This window comes from Aedes albopictus, chromosome 3 (assembly GCF_035046485.1).
Source record: "Aedes albopictus strain Foshan chromosome 3, AalbF5, whole genome shotgun sequence".
Lineage (NCBI taxonomy): Eukaryota > Metazoa > Arthropoda > Insecta > Diptera > Culicidae > Aedes > Aedes albopictus.
In genome coordinates this window covers 420,813,357-420,841,262 of record NC_085138.1, presented here as the reverse complement: position 1 = coordinate 420,841,262, position 27,906 = coordinate 420,813,357, and the positions used below count along the sequence as shown (strand labels likewise).

Genomic DNA, 27,906 nt, shown 5'->3' with positions numbered 1-27,906 from the left:
TCTCTCTCCCTTATTCGGTTCATACGCTCACATGGCGCACTCGCAAGAACTCTTATAAAAGCCTCGCTCCGCTCGGGCGGACCAACAGAAGCGGAGACTATCTCTCAACCGACAGTATCACGTAAGGCTATACACAGTAGTGTCTTGGCAACTAGCCTCTCAGTTCAGTTCAGCTCTCGGTGTGGTTAGCGACAAGCCAGCGCGGTGCGAAAGCAGAAACGCAGTAGTGATACATAGTCGGAAGAAGTGAAAATTTCCTATCAGGTGGAAGAATTGTGAAAAAGTCACAAGGCGACTAGAGAAAAATTACCAACCGCAGTGAATCAGCCGTGAAGTGAGTGGTTCTTTGTTGTGTAATTCGTGAAATCGCCCCCATCGCATGGTAGCCGTGAGTGATCGCAAGCCGTTCCCATCAATGCTGAATAATTAACTTCATTGACGAAAAGTTTCGAGAATTTCTCTAAAGGTAAGTTTTTCTCGGATAAGCTCAGAAGACTACATGATGATTCATGACATGCGTTCTTTTGCCTGACTGACTGTCCATCACACGTTACGACATAGGTATAGACAAGCTGGTTGGGAATTTTCCTCTTCCCAAAATTGCCAACTAAGCTAAATTTCTTGGTTTGGAAATGGCTACCTCTCGGTAGACAGACAGCACAATGTTTGAAAGAGGAACGATAAAGGTAGAGAATTTAAGGAGATTAGAATGACTATACAGAAGGGACAGATCAGTAAAATGATACGGATGATTTAGAGACGAAAAATACTTAGGAAAAACCCGCTGGTTGCTGGGTAATAAGTGTCTGACCATATTAGTCATAGGTTTGTTCGATTTTACTTGCTCGAGGAAACGAATATGAGCATAGAAAATTTAGATAAGGCGTAATACCCGCTCCACGAACAGTACACGTGCAGAGTTGGTATCATCGAAACTTGTGGCCTTCACGTCGCGCAGAGTTGCCAAACGTATTTTCAAAGAATTTCGATTGTGAAAATAAAATATGTGTGAGGTTTCAAGTGTCTTTGAAACTAAATTTGATAATTTGTTGTTACGCTGTTGACCGTAATAATCAAAATGAAAATAAGAAAACAAACAAGACTTCTTAACCTGTTTTCAAAGCTATATGTGACGCGACCAATTTGTAGTGTATGTGGTTATTCATGTTTTCATTTGAACCGCGTGAAAACCGATTAATGTGAAGGGAAAATCGACACGAAATCGGATAGTGGGAGTATCGGGCCCATATCTAGTCTAGTCTACACATACACAGCCATTCACAGAAAGAATCCTGGAAAATGATAGAATCAACTGCTTCTAACATTTTTGTTGTCATTATCAATGCTTGCAGCACATCGGAGATGTAATACAAGCATTGAAGCGGCCAGACCTACTGTGCAACGACATTATTAATCCAAAAAAAGCTCAAGAACAGAGACATCTCGTACAATGTGTCTTAAGGGCACTATCAAAGTTACGAAAAATTAGCAGCAGACTCCGAAAAATGCAAAGTTGTTCAATTTTCTTACTGCATTTCAGAATTTTGATCCCAGAAATAATTGTGTATTCACATCGTTAAAAAGAAAAACTAAACAAAAATACGCCTGAATCAGTCTTGAAAAATGATTCAGAATTCTAAACAAATAATAAACGTCGTTGACAGACGGTTGTGAAAATTTGCCAACACCACATTACATTCGTTGATGACGAAGAAGACAAAGTCATAACAACAGGTTCCTTAGCAACAACCTAAACAAATCACAGCAGTAGCCGTTGATCGATGATACGAGTGACTGCTTTACGTTGCGGGTGAACGTCACCTATCTCTCACTGCTCAATCGCTCACAGCTTCCATCGCTTGCTCTCATTCGAAAGATCGACAACCACGTGAGTCTAGCTAGAGCATGGCATGCTTCGTTCCACATGATATTTCTATTGAAATGGTCAAGATTCACGGGGAGATCAATGAATGACCGTAATGAAGACAATCGGAAACTACTGATAAGACGGGAATTGCTATTACATTCGTCGGCTGGTGGAACGCTGCCGACGAAGTTGCGATTTTGATAACGGGAAGGTGTCGAAAATTTTGTCTATGGGGAGTTCGGGGTAAAACGCGTCCCTGGACGTAAATAGGTGCCGCACAAACGAATTAATACGCATTTGAAGTATTACATCAAACTCTTTTTTTCACGGATGTATTGGAGAGGATTGTTTTCTCCAATGACGCATATTGAACCGATTTCACCTACCCATGATTCATGGCAATCGCGGAAGTAAACGCGCATCGCCGAACTTCGTGTATGATAAACAAAACAATCAATGAATGACCTTGACGCGCGTTTCAAACGGGTGGAACGATCGCCCAAGGTTTCTATTCCTTTTCCTTCGTTATTCTTCTCCGAAAAAAAATCCCAAAGCATGAAAATCTCATTACTTTTCTTTCTTGTTACAGAATAAAATCACAGGTCAGTTAGCCCTTGCCCCGGGCTCTGACCACATCCAAGGAGATCCTCCCTGGTGACACGTGATTAATACGCTGGCTAACACCCACCGAGACTGGCTGCCTCGTAAGTTACCCGAAACTTGTTCCCGGAAGTTCTAGAACGTCACTAATTCTCATCTCTTCATTTCCAGTTCGTTTTAATTGAAATCTTTGGACTACAATACACGCTTAAGTGCCATCGGATTAAGACTTACCCCTAAATTTCTAAGTTTCTACATCGCAAGCAAGCATTCCAAAACTCTAAAACTAACTCATCAACATGAAATTCCTCACTCAAAACGAAACCGAGCTGGTCCAGATCGTGGACGGCCCCATCAACGTGCCGGCCATCATCGACCAGCTCACCAACGAGCTGCCCACCGAGGAGCCCTTCTACGTGATGAACATCGACGACATCGTCCGCAAGCATCAGGCCTGGATCGAGAAGATGCCCAGAGTGGTTCCGCACTACGCCGTCAAGTGCAACGACACCGAAGTGGTCTGCGCCACGCTGGCCGCCCTCGGTGCCAGCTTCGACTGCGCATCCAAGGGCGAGATCGCCAAGATCCTTGCGCTGGGCGTCAGCCCCGATCGCATCATCTTCGCCAACCCGATGAAGCCGAGCTCGCATCTGCGCTACGCCAATGCCAACAACGTCAAGACCATGACCTTCGACAGCGAAATCGAGCTGCACAAGGTCCGAAAGTTCTGCCCGGACGCCAAGCTGGTGCTGCGCATCCGCTGCGAAGCCGAGAAGGCGCAATGTCCCCTGGGAAAGAAGTTCGGATGCGATCCCGTCGAGGAAGCTCCTCAGCTGATCAAGGCCGCCCGCAGTCTGAACCTGGACGTGATCGGCATCAGCTTCCACGTTGGATCCGGATGCTCCGACTTCCCGATCTACTACAAGGCAATCTCCTTCGCACGCGATCTCTTCGACTACGCTAAGCAACTGGGATACGAATTCAACCTGTTGGACATTGGCGGCGGCTTCCCCGGTGATCATGGAACCTCGATTGACGAAGTGTCACTGATCGTCAATACGGCTCTGGACAAATTCTTCCCCGACAAATCGGTGCGCGTAATCTCCGAGCCTGGCCGATACTACGTAGCATCGGCGTTCACCCTGATCACCAATGTGCAATCGAAACGCACCTGCCTTAACCCCGTCACCGGTACCGTCGATCGTATGATGTACTATCTGAACGACGGAGTCTACGCCTCGTTCAACTGCATCCTCTACGACCATCAGGTTCCAAAGCTCCGTCTGATCGGGCAACAAGGCGGCAAGACCTACAAATCCACCATCTGGGGACCGTCGTGCGATGCACTGGATCAAATCGCTGAAACCATCATCCTGCCGGAACTTCAGATCGATGACTGGGTTGTCTTTGACGACATGGGTGCCTACACTATTCCGGTTGCAAGTCCATTCAATGGTTTCCCATTGCCCAAGGTGTTCTGCTACGTTAGCAAGGACACATGGTAAGTTTCAAAACACCAAAAAACTAAACCACAAGATTACTAAATTTTCAATGTGTTCATCCCACAGGGACATGATGGATAACCTGACCACGCTCGCCGACGAAAGCCTCTGCAACAGCTCCACTGCCGATCTGATGATCAACTATGAAAATGTAGTTTGCGCATGAACCTCGCCAACGACGTCAACGTGGCTCGTCTCTGCTAAATTACGCACCCTGATTTCATTTGATAACGAAAATTATTTAAATTTCTATCTCAACGCTCTTGAAAGCCTACAACTTTACTCTATTTTATGTTTAAATTTTATACAATCGGAAAGTAAATTCTTGTACGTCAACTTTTTTAATAAACGAAGAGGCAGCCTGAAACTGCTCTTAATGCTAATAGGAAAAAATATACATTTTATTTCATTCTGTGGTCATAGAGAAATAACCTGCTTCACTAAACATTGGCCCTGTTACTGATGCAGTCGCAAGCCTTAGATATGGAGAATTTGTGTCTTTTAGTAAGCGGTACAATTGTTCTCTTTATAGGGTTTATATTTAACCATTTATTTTTACAAAGCTTGATCCTTGATGCTGTAACTTTCCAAGAAGATCATCGACAATCATAGACTAGTGGAGAGGAGAAATAACTCCTCCTTGGGGACAGCCTCCCTGAACAGCTGTTACCTTTACAGCAGAGTTCCCAAGAAATTCGGATATTTCCCTCCTTGGAAGCGTCACTTCAATCCAATCGATTATGTTTCTAGAAAACCCTCTTTGTCTCATGGCCCTTTTCATCGATGCAAAACAAGCGTTGTGGAACGCGCCTTCTACCTCAAGTACTGCTGCTAAAATTATTTCCTTATGTTCATTTTTTTTTTTCAATTTTTGTGAATAATGAGTGGAGTATGTATGTATGTATGTAGATCCGACCTACTCAAATCGAATGCCAGAACATATATTCATATGTTCATAGCCATCTCTAGAACCAAAAACGGTTGAAAAGCCGTTTCCCTTCCTTCAAACTTTAACAACACAGTGTCAATCTATCAGACAACGCCTACAAGTTATGCAATCAAGCCAACTATGCCGCTTTAGCTTCATAGTAATAATCGCACTAATCAATCACCTTACGTCTGGCATCCACACACCAATGTGTGAACTCTCTGCCAACCATATCCCACCAACACTCTGACATCCGCATGATGTTTTGCAGACGCAGAGGTATATTCGGTCTGACGTGGATACAAACGATTGCAATCATCACTTCCTTCCCCTTCCCCACATTGACCTACAACCTGACGTGGCAGGCGCCGTTGTCGCCTAAAAATAGAAGATCACCAACGTTCACACACTGCACTGAAGATGAATGCTAGTCCCCGGCAGATAATCTCATTGATTCCTTAGTGTAGCTGGTCTGGCGACACTGGAGTAGCGTCTACGAGCGGTCAATCAAGCTCAAGCTCATCTGGATTTGGCAGAAAACTACTAATTGTTGGGTTGGTGTGGTTAATTTAACCCTAATTTGGGTAAAATCTAGATCGAAATTTAAAGTGTATTCCACATCAAATGTTAATTAGTTTCAGGTATTACTATTAGGGGCCGTTCATAAACCACGTAGACTTTTTAGGGGGAGGGGGATTCTGGCCAAAGTCTACGATCCATACAAATTTCATTTTTTTTGTATGGACAAAAGTCTACAAGGAGGGAGTGGAGTCTGAGATAGCCAAATTTTGGTCTACGTGGTTTATGACCAGTCCCTTACTAAAGTGTCAAAATATTGTGTTTCGGTTAGCTAAACTCGATAAACACTAGATTCGAACTTTTGCCCCAGCGGTGGGGCAAGAGTTCGAATGGGACGCACACTTACATGTTGTAACTTAATTGAAAGGACATTTGGCGTACTTTGTTCAGCAAAGTTTTAGCTCATGGATGGTGGAATCACCAAACGGTATTTTTTTATCTGTTTTGCTTTTTTCAAAAAGTATTGAAACTAGGGTCGAACTTTTGCCCAACTTACTCTAAACCTGGTGTTTTATGTGGATCAAATGAGTCTAATGTCCATTTGATCTTTGAATAAGTGATAGTGTAGTTTTTTTCTGGATCAGTAGCTTCTATATTGGGCGTTTCCGATCCATTCTGTAACTACTGGTGTCTTGATCCCTGTATTAATCAGAGGTAGAAGGAATAAATCCTGGAAAATGTACATGAATTTCTATCATTAGCATTGGCGGAGCCAGCATTTTCGTTTTACTTACTCTCCTAAACAGACACGAGGAAGAGAAAGATGGAAGAGGAGGCAGCTTGCCTCCTCTTTCATCTCGCTCTTTCTATTGTATGTTTAGTAGAGTAAGTAAGAAAGAAGAATAAGCTGACTCCGCCAATGATCATTAGGTAAACGGAAAATCCAAACTACCTAATATTTGGGTCGATTTTACTTAAAATTGAGTATATCGAATAAACTCGTTACCCAAAATTAGGTTGTTTTCCCAAGGGGAATGACATATCCTTTTCTTACCGGAATATCCGCATTTATCCGTTCTTAACCGACGCTAACCACTGCTAACTGAGCAGCAGTTAAGCTTGTATGACACTCTTTGACTAATGCCAAATATTTGACCACTTTTGACAGTTAAATTTTGACCAAGGTGTATCTGGCAAACAAAAAAACTAGGAGTGTGTAATGTCTGAGACATAACCGCAATGTTGACGTAGGACTAATTTTTAACGCATAATAAAGAATTTGGGGCTCACAGATGAAGTAAACGTGTATCTATTCAGCAAAAATAACGGCCAGAGTAAAATCACTATATGCTAAAGACTCGAAATCTGGCGATTGTTGCTGGTAATGATGATTCCCGTATCATGACGATGATGCTGCCGAGCAATGCCTTTAAAGTTGAAGGATTCGTCATTGAAATAATCGTCATCATTGAAATTTCGAAAGCAGTTTTCTCGTACAAAGCTGAAATTTCCGCAGTGAAAATGTATTCACTGTATTGCGGCTGAAGATTGGAGTACAGTGAACTTATTTTCACTGCAGAAATTTCAGTTTAGAATGAGAAAACTGCTTTCGAACTTTCAATGATGACGATTATGTCAATGACGAATCCTTCAACCTTAAAGCGCATTTGACAGGTATCCTACTCGATTGGAATGACATTGACAGTAAATTTGGAATTTCAAATACCAAATATACAGCGGTGTATATTTAGTAGTAATTTACGTTTAGTAAATTAAACTTTATCGATAAACTAAACTATAAAAATTAGAATTAGTTGAATTTTTAGAAATAATTGAATAATGCTCCAAATAACTCTTTCGGAAGCTTTGGGGCCCTTAAAAGAACCATTTTGGTATAATTCGACAATGATTTTTCATAAGGGCCTAACTGACTTGATCGATTTCTCTTCGTCGACTCTCCCTTTCGCTAAAAACTTGATCAAAACAAACAAAATCATTATTCTTTTTGTTTCTATAGCAACATGTAGTCGTCTTCTTCGCATTTCAACCAAAAAATCTTTGGAAAACTCAATACACATTCTGTGATAACACAAAGAGAGGATCGATGAAGAGAACTCGAAAATGTCAGTTAGGCCCAAATGAAAAATCAGTGTCGAATTCATTGCCACCCATGCCGCCACCACCGATTGATCCGAAAAGAATCGAGGCTTCATTGGACAGAGGGCGGTGCCACCCGTTTGCTCATCCGTTGAAGCGGATCTTTTTTGGGATCTTGCTGCCGCTCGGTGCTGTCCGTCCGCTGCTGTGTGTGCCGATGAAATGATCGAAATGAGTGTGTGCACCACTTATATACACGCAGAAAAATCTATGTTAAAATCAAAAATATTTGAGGCAAATTCAAATAAATTGTCAATTTGTTCTGGCCACAAAAATAAAACTGTTTGGAGCAAATCGAACGTCACATTTGAAGCTAATGCAATCCATGTTTGAAACAAAAATGCATCTTCTGACAGATTATGTTAGAAATAAATGTAAATATTTTTGTTTTTTGTGGCAGGTCGGCCCTACGGAAATATTTGTTTTCCCATTGAACTTATAAAGTCATTTCCTTCGCTGGAAAAATCCACCTCCCGTGTTGTACTTTCAATGCCAACATCATGTATACATGTATTAAATAACATACGCTCCCAAAAACAACGGGATTTCGTGAAGGCTTTCGGTGAACCTTGCCTTTTTTGCAGGAGGAAATTTTGTTTGATGTTGCAGCTGGAACTTGTGAGTTTTTTTTTGATAATTGAATTTTATTGGCTTTTCTCGGTGAACGTAATACTACTCAAAGAAGGAGGGAGTAACGAAAGTAATGAAAGAAACGGTGGATAGAATCGCAAGTGTGCGACGAGAGAAATTGAATAGAAGTTGAAAATTAACAGAGGGCCATAATTGAACAACACAATCACAACGACGACCCCTTTGCCTAACGTTCTCGTGTTGAACGGCTAGGTACTAGTAGTTTGATGATGACTACTAGCCCTAGACAGGCAAAAAGATCGTGGTTGTGATCTGTTAAATGTTGTTCGGCTTTGCTTTCGGTTCTATCGATCTGTGACACTTGTTCAGAGATTCATATCGAGCGAACGTTACTTATTTGATTTTTCGCGCTTTCATCTCGTATGCCCCTATTGTGTCCAAATGATCTTATTCGAACCGAGTTTCATTCTTTCTTGCCAACTGGATTTTACTTTCTAGGTTTAATCACCGCATGACTTTATGATAATTGAATTTTATTGGCTTTTCTCGGTGAACGTAATACTACTCAAAGAAGGAGGGAGTAACGAAAGTAATGAAAGAAACGGTGGATAGAATCGCAAGTGTGCGACGAGAGAAATTGAATAGAAGTTGAAAATTAACAGAGGGCCATAATTGAACAACACAATCACAACGACGACCCCTTTGCCTAACGTTCTCGTGTTGAACGGCTAGGTACTAGTAGTTTGATGATGACTACACAATAGGAGCATACGAGATGAAAGCGCGAAAAATCAAATAAGTAACGTTCGCTCGATATGAATCTCTGAACAAGTGTCACAGATCGATAGAACCGAAAGCAAAGCCGAACAACATTTAACAGATCACAACCACGATCTTTTTGCCTGTCTAGGGCTAGTAGTCATCATCAAACTACTAGTACCTAGCCGTTCAACACGAGAACGTTAGGCAAAGGGGTCGTCGTTGTGATTGTGTTGTTCAATTATGGCCCTCTGTTAATTTTCAACTTCTATTCAATTTCTCTCGTCGCACACTTGCGATTCTATCCACCGTTTCTTTCATTACTTTCGTTACTCCCTCCTTCTTTGAGTAGTATTACGTTCACCGAGAAAAGCCAATAAAATTCAATTATCATAAAGTCATGCGGTGATTAAACCTAGAAAGTACTTGTGAGTTTTGTTTATGTTCTCGACGGCGGAACGGGGGGCTCCTCAATGGGTATTGTCGCAATAAATGTGTAATTGAGTTAGTTTTAAAAATTAAAATTTTAGTTTTAAACATTTCATCAATTTATCGAATAAACATGAATATTTTTGTTTCAAACGAATGAAATTTGTCTCCGTGTAAGTTTCGTCGTGTCGCCTCACAGAACTATGCTTGATTGTGATTGGTTGGGTAAGACTGATCTCGAGCTTTTACTAATTTTCAGCTCCAGCCTCAGTCAAGGCACATCATTCAATTGAGCCCCAGCTAGGAAGCATACATTTGTGGTGTTGTAGGTTTAAAGCTTTTACCATAGTTGATGACGTCAAACCCGACATCAACCTATCATTCACCTATTTTGATTTTAGCCACCAAACCTAACATAGACCCAATAGTTGATCGATGTTGGTCCAACAGTGGCCCAACATTCGATAAAAATTGACCCGACTTTAACCCGACATTCGACATTTTTTCAGTCTGGCGGAATCCAGAAAGAAATCAGAGGGAACAGCTTTTATACCCCTAGATTAGCAGATGCAGCTCCTCCCATTCGGCTGGCTTTCCAGAATATTTCATTTACATGGCCCGCCCCGCCTGCTTCAGACGCTTCAAACGATTAATCAACCCAGAAATGGAAAAAAAAAATCATTAAGCGTTAAAGTAAACAAAATATTGGATGATTTAGATCATTTTAATTCGAAAATTGTTAGAGTTAAACAATGTTTTACGGAAAATAGTTCTGATAGGGTAATGCGTTGCTGAACTCTGGGTGGAACCATTAGTGGCCGGAATTAAATCATTCATTTTTCGGGTGAACCACACTTTTCTCGATTGATGGAGTAAAATTATCTGATTTACAACTCTTGAAGAATCATTTTTTGGTGATCCTGATAAGGACCGTTTGATAAAGTAACGATTTCAGGAAGAAAATGGCATGAAACCGCCTTGCCACGCAATAGTCCTGTTCAACGACGTAGGTTGAACTTGCTCGAACTTGCTCCATCTCGCTCTTTCCCGTTTGTTGACAAATGGGTAAGAGTAGGATGCAGCAACTTCGAGCAAGTTCAACCTACGTCGTTGAACAGGACTAATGCGTGTTGGTTTTCTCCGTGCTAATCCTGCAGGATGCCACCGAAAATTGGTAGGCCGCTTTCTGCCGTGGATAAGATTCATGACGCCAGAGATGTCCATATCCTCAGTGAGGGAAAGAGAAATAGAAAATACACCACTCACGCTGTGCATCTGAACAGGAGCCCTTCTCTTATATGTGGAGCCACCACTGCGATTCGGATGCGCGCAAGCTTGGTGAGTAGAAATAAATCTCTTAGCTCCCTGAGCACTAGGCCACACAACAGTGCGGCGAGAGCGATTTAAAATTCTCTTCGGTGAAAGTGTAAAAAATCACCCGGGCGCGCGCTCCAGTGAGGTTTTTGCGCCAGAGTGCGCGCTGCGGTGAAACACCGGAGAGTTCTCGCCCCGGCGACACCATGGTGATAATTCGGTGACTGCTGGGTGAAAAAACGGGAGAGCGCCGGAGAGCGATGCGCGCGAAAGAGTGAGCCACACTCGTTCCAAGCTGAGAGAGAGGAGACAGCTCACTGACAACCACGATGTTTACATTTCTTCTTCTTACTTCTTTTAACAAGTTTATGCGCCGCACAATGGTTTGAAAATTTATTTTTGGTCAAAAACGATTTGCATATTGAATTCACTGCAACAGAGCTTGGAAAATGAATGGATTCGTTGCGCTGGTTGAGGAAAACTGGCCATCATAATTTTATCTTTTTTAATTACAACAAACGGAGCAAAATTTCAATAAGATCTGTTTGATATTTGGCCACTCCACAGCATCAATGTGCGATTTTCAGCTCGGTTCGCGGTGACAGTTTGTGACAGGTCCTCCTTGACATTAAGTAGCACGCAATCGAAGCCAGCTGTCTCCTCTCTCTCAGGTTCCAAGGCGGACGAGCAAGAGCACGCACTAGCGCTTGGTCTACCTACCACCCAAAACAAGAGAAACTGGCTTCTTGGTGTGGTGAAAAATGTTCCTATCCCCAGTGTGGTCGATAAACTGACGCCGCAGTGAATCACTACGGTGAAATGCCATCTCTGCATGACGCTATCAGCACGATAGCCGAGAGTCGCCGATGGGTAGTGCTCAGGTGTGGAGGTGACATCCACCCTGCCTGACTGATCCAACGAAAATGACGAAAGAAATCAGAGGGAGCAGCTTTTATGCCCTAGATTAGCAGATGAAGCTCCTCCCATTCGGCTGGCTTTTCAGTATATTTTATTTGCATGACCCGCCCCGCATGCACCAGACGCTTGAAACGGTTAATCAACCGAGAAATGAGAAAATTTCCATTTAACGAATAAAGTAATCAAAATATTGTAAGGTTAAGATCATTTTAACTCGAACAACGTTATAATTTATCGATGTTTCACGAAAAATGGTTCGGATAGGGTTGATAAATTCCGGATGGAACCATTAGTGGCCGGCATCATCATTCTTGCGGGGCCACCAAGCATTCAATCTTTCACTTTTCGGTTGTACCACACTTTTACCGATCCATGATGGAATGAAATAATTATCTGATTCACAACTCTTGATGAATAATTTTCTATGGTCCTGAAAAGAACCGATTGAATATTGAAAGATTTTAGACAAAAAATGACATGAATTTATCATGCCACGCAATGCGTGTTGGATTCCTCCGTGCTGAATGCTGAACGCCGTCGAAAATTGGCCCGCCGCTTGTTGCCCTGGATGTTCCTGATGCTATCATCAATGCGCCACCGCCAATCAATCGGCGAAAGGACCGAGCCCCGAGGACAGCGACGCAACTCGCAAATTCGTATGTCGCTGATCTTTCTGTGGATTTTGCTGCCTCTGCCACCACCGCCGAGCAATCGATGAAACGTATTCTTTCCTTCGTCTGCCTAAGGCACCCTACACACCAGTCAAACGGTTTGACCAACATTGCCACCGCCCCCAGGTTGGTCGAACCAGCGAATGTTTCTGCAACCGTATGACGAACTGCCAAATCGTGTTGCACCAACATGTCACTTTGGTTGCACCAACATCTTCTCCCATTTGAAATCGCACTATGTTTGTGCAACAACGCTACACACGGTACGATCGGTTCGTCAAACATTGGCTCCGCCCACCGTTGGTTTGAGTAAAATCAAACTGGTTTGATTTTTGCCGACTAAACCGTCAACCGTCAAATCGGTTTGACGAACTGCCAAATCGGTTCGTCAAACAGCATCACACACGGTCAAACACAGCACCAACTCAACCACCAACCTGGGGGCGGAGTCAATGTTGGTCAAACCGTTTGAGTAGTGTGTAGGGTGCCTTAGGTTAGAAGGTTAGAATGTGCAACAGCACCCTTGCCGACAACCACCGACGCCGAGCCAACACGGCCGTCAAAGAATAATGAGCGAAAACGCAAACGAAGAAAGTGGGCAGCTCTCGTTCGATGCGTTCACCTCGAGACGACAAAGGCAAATGAGGGAAGATGCGAAGAAGCAGTAGCTTTTATATTCGACGGGAGCATCCAAAATGTGCTCCAAAATGTGCTCGATCGTGATTGGCTGGAATAAACATGGGTTCACTTTTCCCAATTTTTCAATAGTTTGTTATTGAAAAACAGCAAATATTATTATTGGACATAATTGGTGTAAAGATTTGCAATCGATTGGTGCCAAAATTTTGAAAATTCAACAAGAAATGGCTGAGCTATTAACGCTCAAAATCTCCACTTTAAACGTAACGCGGCTGATTTCTGAAAATTTAGAATGACACCCGGTATAGAAAAGAGAGACGTAGTCCTACGTCAAAAATGTCACTCGAAAAACGAATAGGGACAAACAGAGCCAAACAACCTGCCAAAATTTATCTGTCAAAAGTGGTCAAATATTTGGCGTCTGGGCAAAAAGTGTAATAGCACCCTCCCAGCACGGAGGAAGTTAGGCGTTCGACACTGTTAGGCATTGGTTAGACATGTTGCTCATCGAAAATTTTTGGAGAGCATAAATCATAACTCCGAATTTATGCTGAATGTTCGATTTTTTCGCGCATTGTTGACAGTTGAGCAAATGGCAGTGGAAAAAAACTTTGTTGATTGCGGCAGCTTGAAAATCGCGTTCGTCGGTCGAGAGAATGAAAAAAATTCTCGTCTCAGTTAGTTAAACCCGTACCATTTCCGTTCAGTTAAACCATTTCCGTCGTTCGGTTGTCCAACCCGTCAATTCGTCGTCGCTGCTCTTGGCCACTAAGTCCGTTTAGTTCTCGTCGTACTGTCGCCGGAACCAGCCATCTCCAAAACAGTGTCCGATTCCGTTAAGTTTGGCTTCATCGAGCCGGTGAGTAACTTTAATTTTAATTTAATCTTTCATTCATAAATCAAATCATTATTTTTCATTTAGTTTAAATTTAATTTCATTTCAATTAAATTTTAATTTTATTTCAATTAAATTTTAATTAAATTTTAATTAACTTTTAATTAAATTTTAATTAAAGTTTAATTAAATTTTAAATAAATTTTAATTAAATTTTAATTGAATTTTAATTAAATTTAAATTAAATTTTAATGAAATTTTAATTAAATTTTAATTAAATTTTAATTAAATTTTAATTAAATTTTAATTAAATTTTAATTAAATTTAAATTAAATTTGAATGAAATTTTAATTAAATTTGAATGAAATTTTAATTAAATTTTAATTAAATTTTAATTAAATTTTAATTAAATTTTAATTAAATTTTAATTAATTTTTAATTAAATTTTAAATAAATTTTAATTAAATTTTAATTAATTTTTAATTAAATTTTAATTAAATTTTAATTAAATTTTAATTAAATTTTAATTAAATTTTAATTAAATTTTTATTAAATTTTAATTTAATTTTATTTTAATTTTAATTTAATTTTAATTAAATTTTAATTTAATTTTAATTTAATTTTAATTTAATTTTAATTTAATTTTAATTTAATTTTAATTTAATTTTAATTTAATTTTAATTTAATTTTAATTTAATTTTAATTTAATTTTAATTTAATTTTAATTTAATTTTAATTTAATTTTAATTTAATTTTAATTTAATTTTAATTTAATTTTAATTTAATTTTAATTTAATTTTAATTTAATTTTAATTTAATTTTAATTTAATTTTAATTTAATTTTAATTTAATTTTAATTTAATTTTAATTTAATTTTAATTTAAATTTAATTTAATTTAAATTTAATTTTAATTTAATTTTAATTTAATTTAAATTTAATTTAAATTTAATTTAAATTTAATTTAAATTTAATTTAAATTTAATTTAAATTTAATTTTAATTTAATTTTAATTTAATTTTAATTTAATTTTAATTTAATTTTAATTTAATTTTAATTTAATTTTAATATAATTTTAATTTAATTTTAATTTAATTTTAATTTAATTTTAATTTAATTTTAATTTAATTTTAATTTAATTTTAATTTAATTTTAATTTAATTTTAATTTAATTTTAATTTAATTTTAATTTAATTTTAATTTAATTTTAATTTAATTTTAATTTAATTTTAATTTAATTTTAATTTAATTTTAATTTAATTTTAATTTAATTTTAATTTAATTTAAATTTAATTTAAATTTAATTTAAATTTAATTTAAATTTAATTTAAATTTAATTTAAATTTAATTGAAATTTAATTTAAATTTAATTTAAATTTAATTTAAATTTAATTTAAATTTAATTTAAATTTAATTTTAATTTAATTTTAATTTAATTTTAATTTAATTTTAATTTAATTTTAATTTAATTTTAATTTAATTTTAATTTAATTTTAATTTAATTTTAATTTAATTTTAATTTAATTTTAATTTAATTTTAATTTAATTTTAATTTAATTTTAATTTAATTTTAATTTAATTTTAATTTAATTTTAATTTAATTTTAATTTAATTTTAATTTAATTTTAATTTAATTTTAATTTAATTTTAATTTAATTTTAATTTAATTTTAATTTAATTTTAATTTAATTTTAATTTAATTTTATTTTAATTTTAATTTAATTTTAATTTAATTTTAATTTAATTTTAATTTAATTTTAATTTAATTTTAATTTAATTTTAATTTAATTTTAATTTAATTTTAATTTAATTTTAATTTAATTTTAATTTAATTTTAATTTAATTTTAATTTAATTTTAATTTAATTTTAATTTAATTTTAATTTAATTTTAATTTAATTTTAATTTAATTTTAATTTAATTTTAATTTAATTTTAATTTAATTTTAATTTAATTTTAATTTAATTTTAATTTAATTTTAATTTAATGTGTTTAAATTAATTAATTTAAAAATTAATTTTAATTTAATTTTAATTTAATTTTAATTTAATTTTAATTTAATTTTAATTTAATTTTAATTTAATTTTAATTTAATTTTAATTTAATTTTAATTTAATTTTAATTTAATTTTAATTTAATTTTAATTTAATTTTAATTTAATTTTAATTTAATTTTAATTTAATTTTAATTTAATTTTAATTTAATTTTAATTTAATTTTAATTTAATTTTAATTTAATTTTAATTTAATTTTAATTTAATTTTAATTTAATTTTAATTTAATTTTAATTTAATTTTAATTTAATTTTAATTTAATTTTAATTTAATTTTAATTTAATTTTAATTTAGTTTTAATTTAATTTTAATTTAATTTTAATTTAATTTTAATTTAATTTTAATTTAATTTTAATTTAATTTTAATTTAATTTTAATTTAATTTTAATTTAATTTTAATTTAATTTTAATTTAATTTTAATTTAATTTTAATTTAATTTTAATTTAATTTAATTTAATTTTAATTTAATTTTAATTTAATTTTAATTTAATTTTAATTTAATTTTAATTTAATTTTAATTTAATTTTAATTTAATTTTAATTTAATTTTAATTTAATTTTAATTTAATTTTAATTTAATTTTAATTTAATTTTAATTTAATTTTAATTTAATTTTAATTTAATTTTAATTTAATTTTAATTTAATTTTAATTTAATTTTAATTTAATTTTAATTTAATTTTAATTTAATTTTAATTTAATTTTAATTTAATTTTAATTTAATTTTAATTTAATTTTAATTTAATTTTAATTTAATTTTAATTTAATTTTAATTTAATTTTAATTTAATTTTAATTTAATTTTAATTTTAATTTAATTTTAATTTAATTTAAATTTAATTTTAATTTAATTTAAATTTAATTTAAATTTAATTTAAATTTAATTTAAATTTAATTTAAATTTAATTTAAATTTAATTTTAATTTAATTTTAATTTAATTTTAATTTAATTTTAATTTAATTTTAATTTAATTTTAATTTAATTTTAATTTAATTTTAATTTAATTTTAATTTAATTTTAATTTAATTTTAATTTAATTTTAATTTAATTTTAATTTAATTTTAATTTAATTTTAATTTAATTTTAATTTAATTTTAATTTAATTTTAATTTAATTTTAATTTAATTTTAATTTAATTTTAATTTAATTTTAATTTAATTTTAATTTAATTTTAATTTAATTTTAATTTAATTTTAATTTAATTTTAATTTAATTTTAATTTAATTTTAATTTAATTTTAATTTAATTTTAATTTAATTTTAATTTAATTTTAATTTAATTTTAATTTAATTTTAATTTAATTTTAATTTAATTTTAATTTAATTTTAATTTAATTTTAATTTAATTTTAATTTAATTTTAATTTAATTTTAATTTAATTTTAATTTAATTTTAATTTAATTTTAATTTAATTTTAATTTAATTTTAATTTAATTTTAATTTAATTTTAATTTAATTTTAATTTAATTTTAATTTAATTTTAATTTAATTTTAATTTAATTTTAATTTAATTTTAATTTAATTTTAATTTAATTTTAATTTAATTTTAATTTAATTTTAATTTAATTTTAATTTAATTTTAATTTAATTTTAATTTAATTTTAATTTAATTTTAATTTAATTTTAATTTAATTTTAATTTAATTTTAATTTAATTTTAATTTAATTTTAATTTAATTTTAATTTAATTTTAATTTAATTTTAATTTAATTTTAATTTAATTTTAATTTAATTTTAATTTAATTTTAATTTAATTTTAATTTAATTTTAATTTAATTTTAATGTAATTCAAAATAAAAAATAAAATTAAAATTAAAATTAAAATTAAAATTAAAATTAAAATTAAAATTAAAATTAAAATTAAAATTAAAATTAAAATTAAAATTAAAATTAAAATTAAAATTAAAATTAAAATTAAAATTAAAATTAAAATTAAAATTAAATTTAAAATTAAAATTAAAATTAAAATTAAAATTAAAATTAAAATTAAAATTAAAATTAAAATTAAAATTAAAATTAAAATTAAAATTAAAATTAAAATTAAAATTAAAATTAAAATTAAAATTAAAATTAAAATTAAAATTAAAATAAAATTAAAATTAAAATTAAAATTAAAATTAAAACATGCTCCGAGTTTTTTATTAAATATGTTTCGTCCAGCTTTCATTCGAGGCAAGAGTATGGTTGTAGTAGTGAACATCGACAAAAGTTCACTACTACAATCACACTTCTTGCTCGGATGACAGCTGGAATGAAAACAAGCAGCATAAAATCTATGCCTAACATTTGTCTAACAGCCCATAGTAAAACATGTCTAACGTTAGTCTAATGTTAGACTAACAAACATGTTTCGAATTTGCAACATGTCTAACAAAAGTGTGTCATATCTGTCTAATTTTAGACTAACATTAGGCAAAAGTGAGACAAAAAGTTAGCCTAACATGCTGGCCAGTTAGTCTCACATTAGGCTAATGTTAGGCTAACCCTCCGTACTGGGCTTAGACGCGGTTAACGACGATTTGCAACGGATAAATGCGGTTTTTTTCGGTTAGCAAAGGAAGTGTCATTCCCCCTGGTACCACCTTAGCTCAACAGCTGTACCAGGGGGAATGACACTTCCTTTGCTAACCGAAAAAATTCGCAATTTATCCGTTGCAAATCGTCGTTAACCGCGTCTAACTGCTGCCCAGTCTCGGCTCAGTTAACAGCGGTTAGCGACGGTTAGGTACGGATAAATGCGGATATTCCGGTAAGAAAAGGATATGTCATTCCCCTTGCTCAACAGGCGGCGGTGCCATCAGTGACGTTTGTCGTTAGTATGGGAAAATAACTGAGTTCCATGTCTTCTTCATAAAGAATTCTTCGTTTTTAACTGCAAGTCCGCTAAGTGCAACAATTTTGCAGTAATCGCACCGCTATCCACAAAAATGAAATGTCAACAGCCATGCAATGTTTCCCCGTGCAATTTTTGCAGTGCGATGTTTTCCGAATGCACATTAAATTTTGCTGCATTCTACAGCAACTGTCAGTTCTTTGACGTCTGTCAGTTGTTGCAGATTTCGAGTTTTATTCGGTAAGTGAAACGTAAAAATGTTGCAGTTATCGAACGTATGATTCAAAACTGCGATGAGCCATTTTACGAAGTGACAACAAGGTTGATGATGATATTGATTTTCACGGGTTATTGGACGCTACCTCCTGTCAAAATTCATTCATAAAATCGGCTCGTAAAATGGACAATTGGGTTCTTTAGGGGTATCTCGATTATTTAGTAATCTGTTTCTCCGCCCAAAAATTTGCCGAAATCCAAAATTTCATAATTTTTGGAGACCGTGGAACTATTTTTAAAATGCATTTAAAATTTGTATGGGGAAAATTTTTTGTTCGGGTCGAACTGTCACTTTATCGATTGAACTGTCATTCTATCCACGAAAATTAAAACTGCCCGCATAAAAATTAACAATTACTGCTATCGTTCATATCATAAGACGTCCATCCGTGGAATGATTACTACAAAAGCAATAATAGTTCTATGATTCGATGATTGAAATTGGAAAATTGACATTATTCAATATTATTGAAGTATCATAACGCTTGCGATAACCATACATTCAATGATACATGAATCATTTCTATTAATACCTTTCTGGTAAGTTGGCAACTTTTGTGGACTATTTCAATGTAAACACAATGCAATGGGACAAAGTTACGATATTATGCATTGCTGTTTCGTTATCAGTGACAATGTTACGTACTTCTAAATGCCTTTGCTCACCAAAAAACAACTTTGTAGTGATGGTTCCATTTTGCTCTTGCGAGGATCACTTTGTCACCCAAAAACTGCCACTCTTGGCGGCTGCTTTTTAACGCCAGAAGCTGCTGTCCTCTGAATTTTACGAAATACTTGAAATCTTACCTTTACCGGATGTCATAGCACGCAGGAGTCGACAACTTCAAAGGTCCCCTTTTCACCCAGAATGCTTCTATTGCAGATTGCCAAAGTCGATGAGTTCGCAAATTGAAATTTCACATTAACAACACCAACGCGTTTCAACCTACCGCGAACACCGATTCAATTTGGTATAGTGTGTAAGCACCACGCGAAGAGTTTTCAATCTTAATCTTACTCGGTTCGATTCCCGACACAACAAAAAACACCGTTGATGTAAACAACGATTCACACAATCGTAGAAAAACTTGACAGTGTCCTACAAGTGCCCACAGGGGTGTGATTTTTTCCAATCGGTAAAACAGATTTGGTGAAATATTTCAGTTTTGTTTTTATTATTCACCGAATCATAAAGTTGATGATAAATTGATTATATTACGTACAATTCCGCCAATATTTTGTTCGAGAAATTTGGCGTTTTTGAATGGTAACGATACTTAACAACCCATTCGGTCTATCATTAAAAACCCTAAAACAATAACTATTATCATCAATATGATTGGTTATATCATCGATTTATAATCCAGTTTATGATAACCCAAATCATAAGAAAACCGCACACTGTACAATTAGTATACGATACCGTTTTATTCGGGTGTTTATTAATTTAACCATCAAAACAATGGTATAGGAATCCAATAAAATCACGTTATACTCAGGAAAATGAGCTCTTTCGCAATCTCTTTCGATTAGGCTATAGAAAATTGCAATATTTTATTCACTAAACAACCCAATATTATTGTTCGTGCAGTTGAAAATCGGAATTTTTGACACGCGAAAATCGATGTTTCTCCTAAACCGTGTGTCGGACGTACGTCGGGCACAGTGCGCTGGATAGAGGGCCAGGTCCGCTGTCCAGCGCACTACGTCCGACGTTAGGTTTCACGTATGGATTTTGAGGAAATTCGATTGTCGGGTGTGGGGAAACTTCGGGTTTCAACCGCGACGACAATACTCAATTGAGTAAAAGTGGGCATATCGGATCGCTTTCCCCTAATGTCGCACACGACTCTAGACGCAACATTCAAATGTTGCAAGCATTGACATTTTAGACGTTTCGCTTTTATTTTTTTTTTTTTTTTTTTTTTGTCAAAAACAAAAATCAAAACAGCAACAAACAGCGTGCACGGCCGTCAGTGGTTTAACGGTGCATCTTCGAATTTCTTTAGTTTTAAAAGTGATCCTTACAGAAAGTACCGGACTAATCATGAAAACCAACCCAAACATCAATCGTTCTCGTAATGGTGCTGGGCAGGGAGGGGGCAAAAGCTTCCACAACAGAGATAAGCCCAAAAACGATCGGTTCTTCAAAAAGAAGTTCGACAAGCCAAAACGTGACGGAGGTCCCGCTGGTAAGCCATGGAAACGTCCTGGTGGAGCTGGGGGTGGACGAGACGGAGGAGCTGACGATTCTGGCAGAGTTGGCAAATTCCAGCCCAGAGGGGGCAAACCGTTCCAACAAAGAAACAAACCAAGCCAAGGTATGAGGCAACGAGGCGGTGGCGGCGGAGGTGCACATCATGGACAACGGCCACGTGGTGGGCCAGGGGGACACCATCAACAGCGGCCACAGCATCATCAGGGGCAAAATCTTCAGAGGCAGCAGCATCATCAGGGGCATAATCAACAGCAGCGGCAGCAGCACCAACAACGTCAGGGACAGAATCAAGAGCACCGACAGCAGCAACAACAACAGCGTTCCAGTCCCAATCTGGACGCACTGTTTACGGCAAAACCAGAGAAACTGGACTACTGTTTGGCCCCGGAACGATTGGAAGCGCAAGCCCGTGCCATCAAGAGATACGAGAAGGAGGATCGAGAGGAGGAACATCAACGGAAGCAAAGCGAGAAGCAACGCAAGCACAAGATGATGACCATGAAAACCAAGAAGGGCCAACCGGTGATGCAAGGCCGAATGGAGCTGTTGTACGAGAAGGTGCAGAAGATGGTCGGCCAGGGTTAAGTACGGGTCTAGAGTTATGGGATTGGGCTTACGCCTAGTTTGTGCATTCATAGATTGATAAGATTGATGCCAAATAAAGCATTGCAGAGATTTATTCCGAAGTTGTCTTACATGTCAAAGTTGTCCATTTAAAATAAGTTGGATTGAAACACGACCGTGCCGGTGACCGGGCGCTGTTCTCCATTGTAGTTGAGCTTTGTGGGCATCAGTTCCATTACCACTTTGGCGAACGTCTTGGCATAGCTGTCTGGATCGATATTAAGCGCTTCGGCATTCTTCCGGTTCGCCGGATTCGACTTGATGATTATCTGTGGGCCAGCGGCGGGGCGTCGTGCAGCGCAGGAAGATGTCGATGGGCCGGGTTCGTTGAGGAAGAATATCTGCGGTGCGGTTGACGGTGCTGGTTTCAGTGGGGGCTTCGATGATCTTGGAGGTAGATGTAGCTTCGGAGTTGCCCAACTTTGGATGAACTTTCCATTCGCGAAGAACCCATTCTCTGGGAAGTGCTTTTGGCAGCTGTAAATGTCCTTGTCCTGATAGCGGGCCATGTCCAGTCGAGCGGCCAACATCCACTTGCGATAGATTTTAGGGATCTTCTTCGGGAAGACGTACAGTCGACAGTTGGGATTTTTTGATTCCCGGTCCCCACAGAGGATGCAATATTTGGGGTCATTGTCTGGTCCCGCCGCAATCACGTTTCCAAACGGATCCGGGATGCCTTCGTCGACTTCTGGGGCTTCCGTTTTGATTTCAGTTTCCACGAAGGTAATTTCCTCTGAGGTTTCTTCGACGGGTTCTACCTTTGGAACAAGAAGTGTTTCCGTTTCCATCTCTTGTGTTTCGCTGGAAGCTGCCACAGATTCCTAAAAGAGTGAATGGCCAGTTATCTATAATTGCATTGAATATCGCACGATTCCCGAACATACCACAGACACAGCAGCTTCGGCCGTTGATTTCACATTGAACAGTGGTTCATATTCCTCCAACATCTGGAAATCTTCATCCGCATAGGCTTCGATTTCGATCCGTTCCAGGTTGGCCGTGGGTACTGACCCCTCTACCAAATTTCCCTCGGCGTCAATACAATCTGCGGTGAAATGGGCCGAGCATATATACAGAGTCCCTTGCTGTGACAACGATTGTTCCTGTAGGTCGCAAACGGTGAGATACTTCTGGTACTGGATCGGTTGCGTCCCGGGGTCCGGGAAGGGAAACAGCCGACATTGTGGATTTTTCTGTTGGTTGTCATTGCAAATGGCACAACTGGATGTCATCCTGAGAAGGAGCAAGATTTAAAGAATGAAAGCCAATATAACACGGAGATATCTAAATAGACATGTACTTACTTTTATAGTTCTTGAATTTTCCAATTTAGGATCGCTGAAGCACCGTATTTGATATTTTGAACAATGATTACTACACGACACTCTCAACCAAGACTTGTTGCAAAGTACGCGTGTGCCTTTTGTTTGTTTCACACATTTGTTGGACATGCAACATCCCATCCTGTTGCGTTGCATGCAATATGGCTGACACAGTAAAAGTGTTTGGAAATTTTGTTCGCAGAGTTGATACTCTCATCTCAAGCGCCAGTCACACGGTGCATATATTGATCAATAGTTCGCCGTTTTATGGATGCATTGAATGTAAAATATTGTTCAAAAATAGATTGACATCAATCATTCAGCTTTTCCCCTAACTTCTGTTTGATCAACCACACAGCAATATTTCCCCTGCATAGCGCATGTTTCTTCAATTGACCAATCCAAATGCCTGTGTGCACAGAGAACAGACATCCAAGTCGAGTTCCGAAACTGTGTAAGGAATTTAACGGCCATTTGAAATCGGCAACACAAGTGGCAATAGCGTGGCGCTGCAATCGGTTAGTTTCCCATACTAATTTAATTCACCACTTGAAATGTTTCAATTCACCACTGACTGTGGCAATATGGTGTTTGGTGGCGTCAGTGTTGTCATCGTGTATTGGTTTGCAACCTTACTCAAGTAAAGATTCAAATCCTTACACAACTTTCCGAATAAAATTTGTTCTAGCCTGGATGTCTGTTCTCTGTGCTGTGTGGTAGTGGTTTGTGTTCAGATTTCCCGTGTTAATCTATTTGTAAGAACTTCGTAAACATCTTTTATGCAATTCAGGAGCATAATTTATATTTTATATAACTCATTTTGGTATCATAATGGCCAATTTATCCGAACTGATTCATTATGCATCTATAATGAGTTGCATTATGAAAAATAGTTGTATAATGTTCATAATGCAACCACAGAGAACAGACATCCAAGTCCAGTTCCGAAGCTGTGTAAGGAATTTAACGGCCATTTCAAATCGGCAACACAAGTGGCAATAGCGTGGCGCTGCAATCGGTTAATTTCCCATACTAATTTAATTCACCACTTGAAATGTTTCAATTCACCACTGACTGTGGCAATATGGTGTTTGGCGGCGTGAGTGTTGTCACCGTACATTGGTTTGCAACCTTACTCAAGTGAAGATTCAAATCCTTACACAACTTTCTGAATGAAATTTGTTCTAGCCTGGATGTCTGTTCTCTGTGATGCAACTCATTTGAGTTGCATTATGAACATTATGCAACTCAAATGGATTGCATTATGAAAAATTCATTGCATAAAATTTTGTATGGAACTCGTTGCAAAACACGATTTTTTCAGCACTCTTCGTATTTATCCAACTCGACAAGCCTCGTTGGATAAATGTACGACTCGTGCTGAAAAAATCAACTTTTTGCAACTCGTTACATATTGCTTTTTTTGCACCGTATTCGACCCCCTGCAGAAATTTTTTGTCACACCACAATATGTTCCCACCAGTTTCAGCATACATTGGTTTGTTTCGCTGCTAGAAATTTTAAGCGTCTGTTACACTTTTTGGGTGGTGCATGGAATAATCGGTTTGTTTACTTGCTATTTTCTTTGGTGTTTGACGTGTGAACAAATATTTCAGACGATTGAACATTTGATCTATAAAGCAAAGCAAGACGCAATAAATAACTATTGTTCTCACGCATATGGATAGGCTTGCAGTAGGTTTCGTGAGACATGTTTTTGACAACTCAATTTTCTCTACAATATTTCTCCACCTTCAAAATTGCTACATCAATCCTCTCGAAGATTGTTCAAACCAGTCAAACCATGGATCAAATTATTCCATGGATCAATTCATTGGTTCAATATTTCCCCTCCAGATCAACCTATCATTCTTTCAGTGCAGCAGCGCGTGAACGAGAGCATCATCATTGCAGAACAATCTGCCGTGTTGCCATATTTTTTTTTTAATTTAATTAAACAACTATTGAAATTTATTATACAAAAATACATACAAAAAAGAAAACTGAATTCAGATGTAATATTTAGATCATCGAACAAGAAAGAACAATTATGCAGAAGTATATTTTTTCCCAAGACTTTATTTAAATGTAATGAACCCAACGATTACAATGCATTAGTGGCAATAAACAGTTGACAACTTTTTTGTGTAATCTTATAACTCGATTGGTGTCCTACCGAACTCTTCTAATAGTTATTTATGTACCGAGTTGCAAAAAGTTGATTTTTTCAGCACAAGTCGTACATTTATCCAACGAGGCTTGCCGAGTTGGATAAATACGAAGAGTGCTGAAAAAATCGAGTTTTGCAACGAGTTCCATACAAAATTTTATGCAATGATTTTTTAATTATACAACTCATTTGAGTTGCATAATGTTCATAATACAACTCAAATGAGTTGCATAATGAACATTATGCAACTATTTTTCATTATGCAACTCATTTCAGTTGCATAATGAACCGGTACGGAAAAGTAGGTCATTATGCAACTGAAATGAGTAGTATAAGATAGAAATTATGATACTGAATTGCATAAAAAAAAAATCTGGTGCACTGGCGGTCTCTAACACCAGTTAATTAATAATTTGCACATTATGGTGGTAACATGCTTACTTGCGTTGCCTATAAATTAGAAATACCCCCTTCTGACAAATAACACCCTTCAGTAGTAATTTTTGTAATGTCGAAATATAAAGGTAATACCAGCGGCGTCATGGTCGCAATTTTTTCCGCAGTCAAGTTCGCAGATTGTGAACAATCCTCGGTACTCACTTTACGTAATTTATGTTTAGTCCCTTACTGTCAGAGCTGTCAGATCAGTGTAACACGCTAAATAAAATTTACACAAAAGGCAATTTACACGGAAAAAAATACACGGTTATGAATATTTATTGGGTACCGGACTGGTCACCGAAAATTTGATCGTTTTCTTTGGTACATCGAGGTCTTGAAATTAGTCTATGGTAATACAGCAAGACGACGCTGAAGGTGTTTCGAGTCCCATTCCATGGGCTGTCCAAAAACTTTCCGTAATAAAAAATATGTAATATGTTTGAATATGTAAAAATGGTAAAGCTTGGAAAAAAAAATTAATGTGAATAGAAAATTTATTTAAAAAAAAAACAAATAAAAAATTGACAGATATGCATTGTGTGTATATTGCAGACTACATCCCAAATTGGACTATCACACTTTTTTTGGTACGCCTAAAAAGTGTGATAAAAGTGCACATTTGCCTCGGATCGTCTCGACGTCTTCGGTGCACTTATTCCTCCATTTACAAGAAATAAGTGCACCGAAGACCTCAACTCGATCCGACGTGTCCCTGCGCTGCAATCACACTTTGAAGGTGTGTGCACACTATTGTGTCAATCCAATTTGGGGTGCAGTCAGCAATACATTATCTTACGCATTACCTATTGGCATTGGTATCGGTAGGACTGAAAATCAACGCATTGACTCAATAAAAGGCTTTGCTTTGCTATCTGTGCACGTATGCTAAGCATGCACGGACATTTTTTTTCTCTTTATGCATTAACTTCTCTCATACTGCCGGGAGATTTTCTCTCTGCTCGAACCTCGGCTTGATCTATCTCTCTGGAAAGAAGTAATGTCGAAGATATTGGATTGATACTTGGTTTGATCCTCGTGATTTCATCAATAATCCTTGGGATCGAAATAATTGATGGAATGGTGGAATGAAGGAAACAAGAAAGCGCTGCCAAATAAACATTTTCAAGCACAAGTTGCGCACCGTAAATTTTCATTAGATTATCATATCTGGAGCAACATTTGAAAAGGGCCCAAGAGGTCTTGTGTCTTTTTTCTAAAACGTTCCGTAGGGCATAGCAGCAGCCCGCCCACGCAAATGAACACCGTTATCCGAAAGATCGATATTTGCTCTATCTGATAACGCCCTTAGTTTTTGTGAATAAGCTGAGGGGGGCTCAGGAGCGACGTGTGAAGTCATTGTTTACCAATGCTTGTATGCCCTTTTCAAATGTTGCTCCAGATATATCTAGCGTAACATGTGATAAGGGCCTAAGTCGAAAATGTAAACAAACGAGATTTTCCGTTATTCCTATCAAGTTTCACGTAATCAATCGATACACTTCCTCATCCACTCCAAAAACCCATTTTAACATGACTTTTTTAATGATTTTTCAAAAGGCCTAAGTAAAATCATAGTTGCTTTTGGGCCTAAGTCGAAGTAAAAGGGCCCAAGTTGAACTAGATTTCAATTTTACTTGAGCCCTTTGGCACGTTACTTGGATTTTTCATGGTTTTGATTTGAATCTGATACTATCTTGCATAATCACGTAAAATATAAGAAAACTTAGGCAAACTAACTTATTTTTACTCAAAATAAGCTCAATTCAAAAGGGCCTAAGTCGATTCATAGTTGCTCATAGGGCCAATGTACTAGGGCCTAAGTCGTTTGCTTATTATCAAAAGGCCAAAGTATTGAGGCCCAAGTCAAGAAAAATTTTCAAAAGGGCCAATGTCCGTTGCTGTTGGAAAATTTAATTTTTATACGAATTTCAATGTAGTATGCTATTTTTGGCGCTAGACAGCATGTAGGGAGCAGTCATACGCATCATTTGCTGCATAAGTGTAACTAATACAGTGTTTTATTTCTAAATACGGTTTAAGAATATACACACTAAGATCAGCTCGGTATTTTCCCCATCTTTTTACTGAGTTCTCAACAGCAGATTTAACTCGGTACACTCGGTTATTTTTTTAGGATATTCTGTAAATGAGTTACCGAGCTCAGCTCACAAACTGTCAAAAGTTACTGAAGCACGGTAAATATCGTTACTGGTGAACGGTAAATACGATTACCGAGTGTACCG

The 27,906-nt window shown here is 35.6% G+C and overlaps 3 protein-coding genes and 1 long non-coding RNA gene across 5 annotated transcripts in view; 3 read left to right on the top strand and 1 right to left on the bottom strand.

Moving 5' to 3' along the window:
* LOC134292039 (uncharacterized) overlaps positions 1-25,900 on the top strand; it is an 89,374-nt gene extending 63,474 nt beyond the window's left edge. Inside the window, exon 2 of the long non-coding RNA XR_009999420.1 lies at positions 25,747-25,900. This is a non-coding gene — a long non-coding RNA (uncharacterized LOC134292039). The remainder of the gene's footprint in view (positions 1-25,746) is intronic.
* Positions 26-4,190, top strand: LOC109410626 (ornithine decarboxylase 1). Its single transcript, XM_029875752.2, has 4 exons — positions 26-466; positions 2,457-2,571; positions 2,639-3,968; positions 4,036-4,190. The coding sequence occupies exons 3-4, from the start codon at positions 2,767-2,769 to the stop codon at positions 4,133-4,135; spliced, it is 1,302 nt and encodes a 433-aa protein (XP_029731612.1). The 5' UTR covers positions 26-466; positions 2,457-2,571; positions 2,639-2,766; the 3' UTR covers positions 4,136-4,190.
* Positions 20,833-21,782, top strand: LOC115269253 (G-box-binding factor). The gene has a single exon (XM_029877799.2). It carries the CDS (start codon positions 20,933-20,935, stop codon positions 21,686-21,688), a length of 756 nt encoding a protein of 251 aa, XP_029733659.2. The 5' UTR covers positions 20,833-20,932; the 3' UTR covers positions 21,689-21,782.
* On the bottom strand, positions 21,763-23,179 carry LOC109410625 (uncharacterized). Of its 2 annotated transcripts, none has more exons than XM_019684148.3 (3): positions 23,035-23,179; positions 22,615-22,963; positions 21,763-22,551 (listed from the first exon to the last, which is right to left on the bottom strand). In XM_019684148.3, exons 2-3 carry the CDS (start codon positions 22,960-22,962, stop codon positions 21,817-21,819), a joined length of 1,083 nt encoding a protein of 360 aa, XP_019539693.2. In that variant the 5' UTR covers position 22,963; positions 23,035-23,179; the 3' UTR covers positions 21,763-21,816. The 2 variants fall into 2 exon arrangements, with proteins under 2 accessions (XP_019539693.2, XP_062716682.1); XM_062860698.1 differs by having other exon boundaries at positions 23,031-23,118.
* Positions 25,901-27,906: the final 2,006 nt, after the last annotated feature.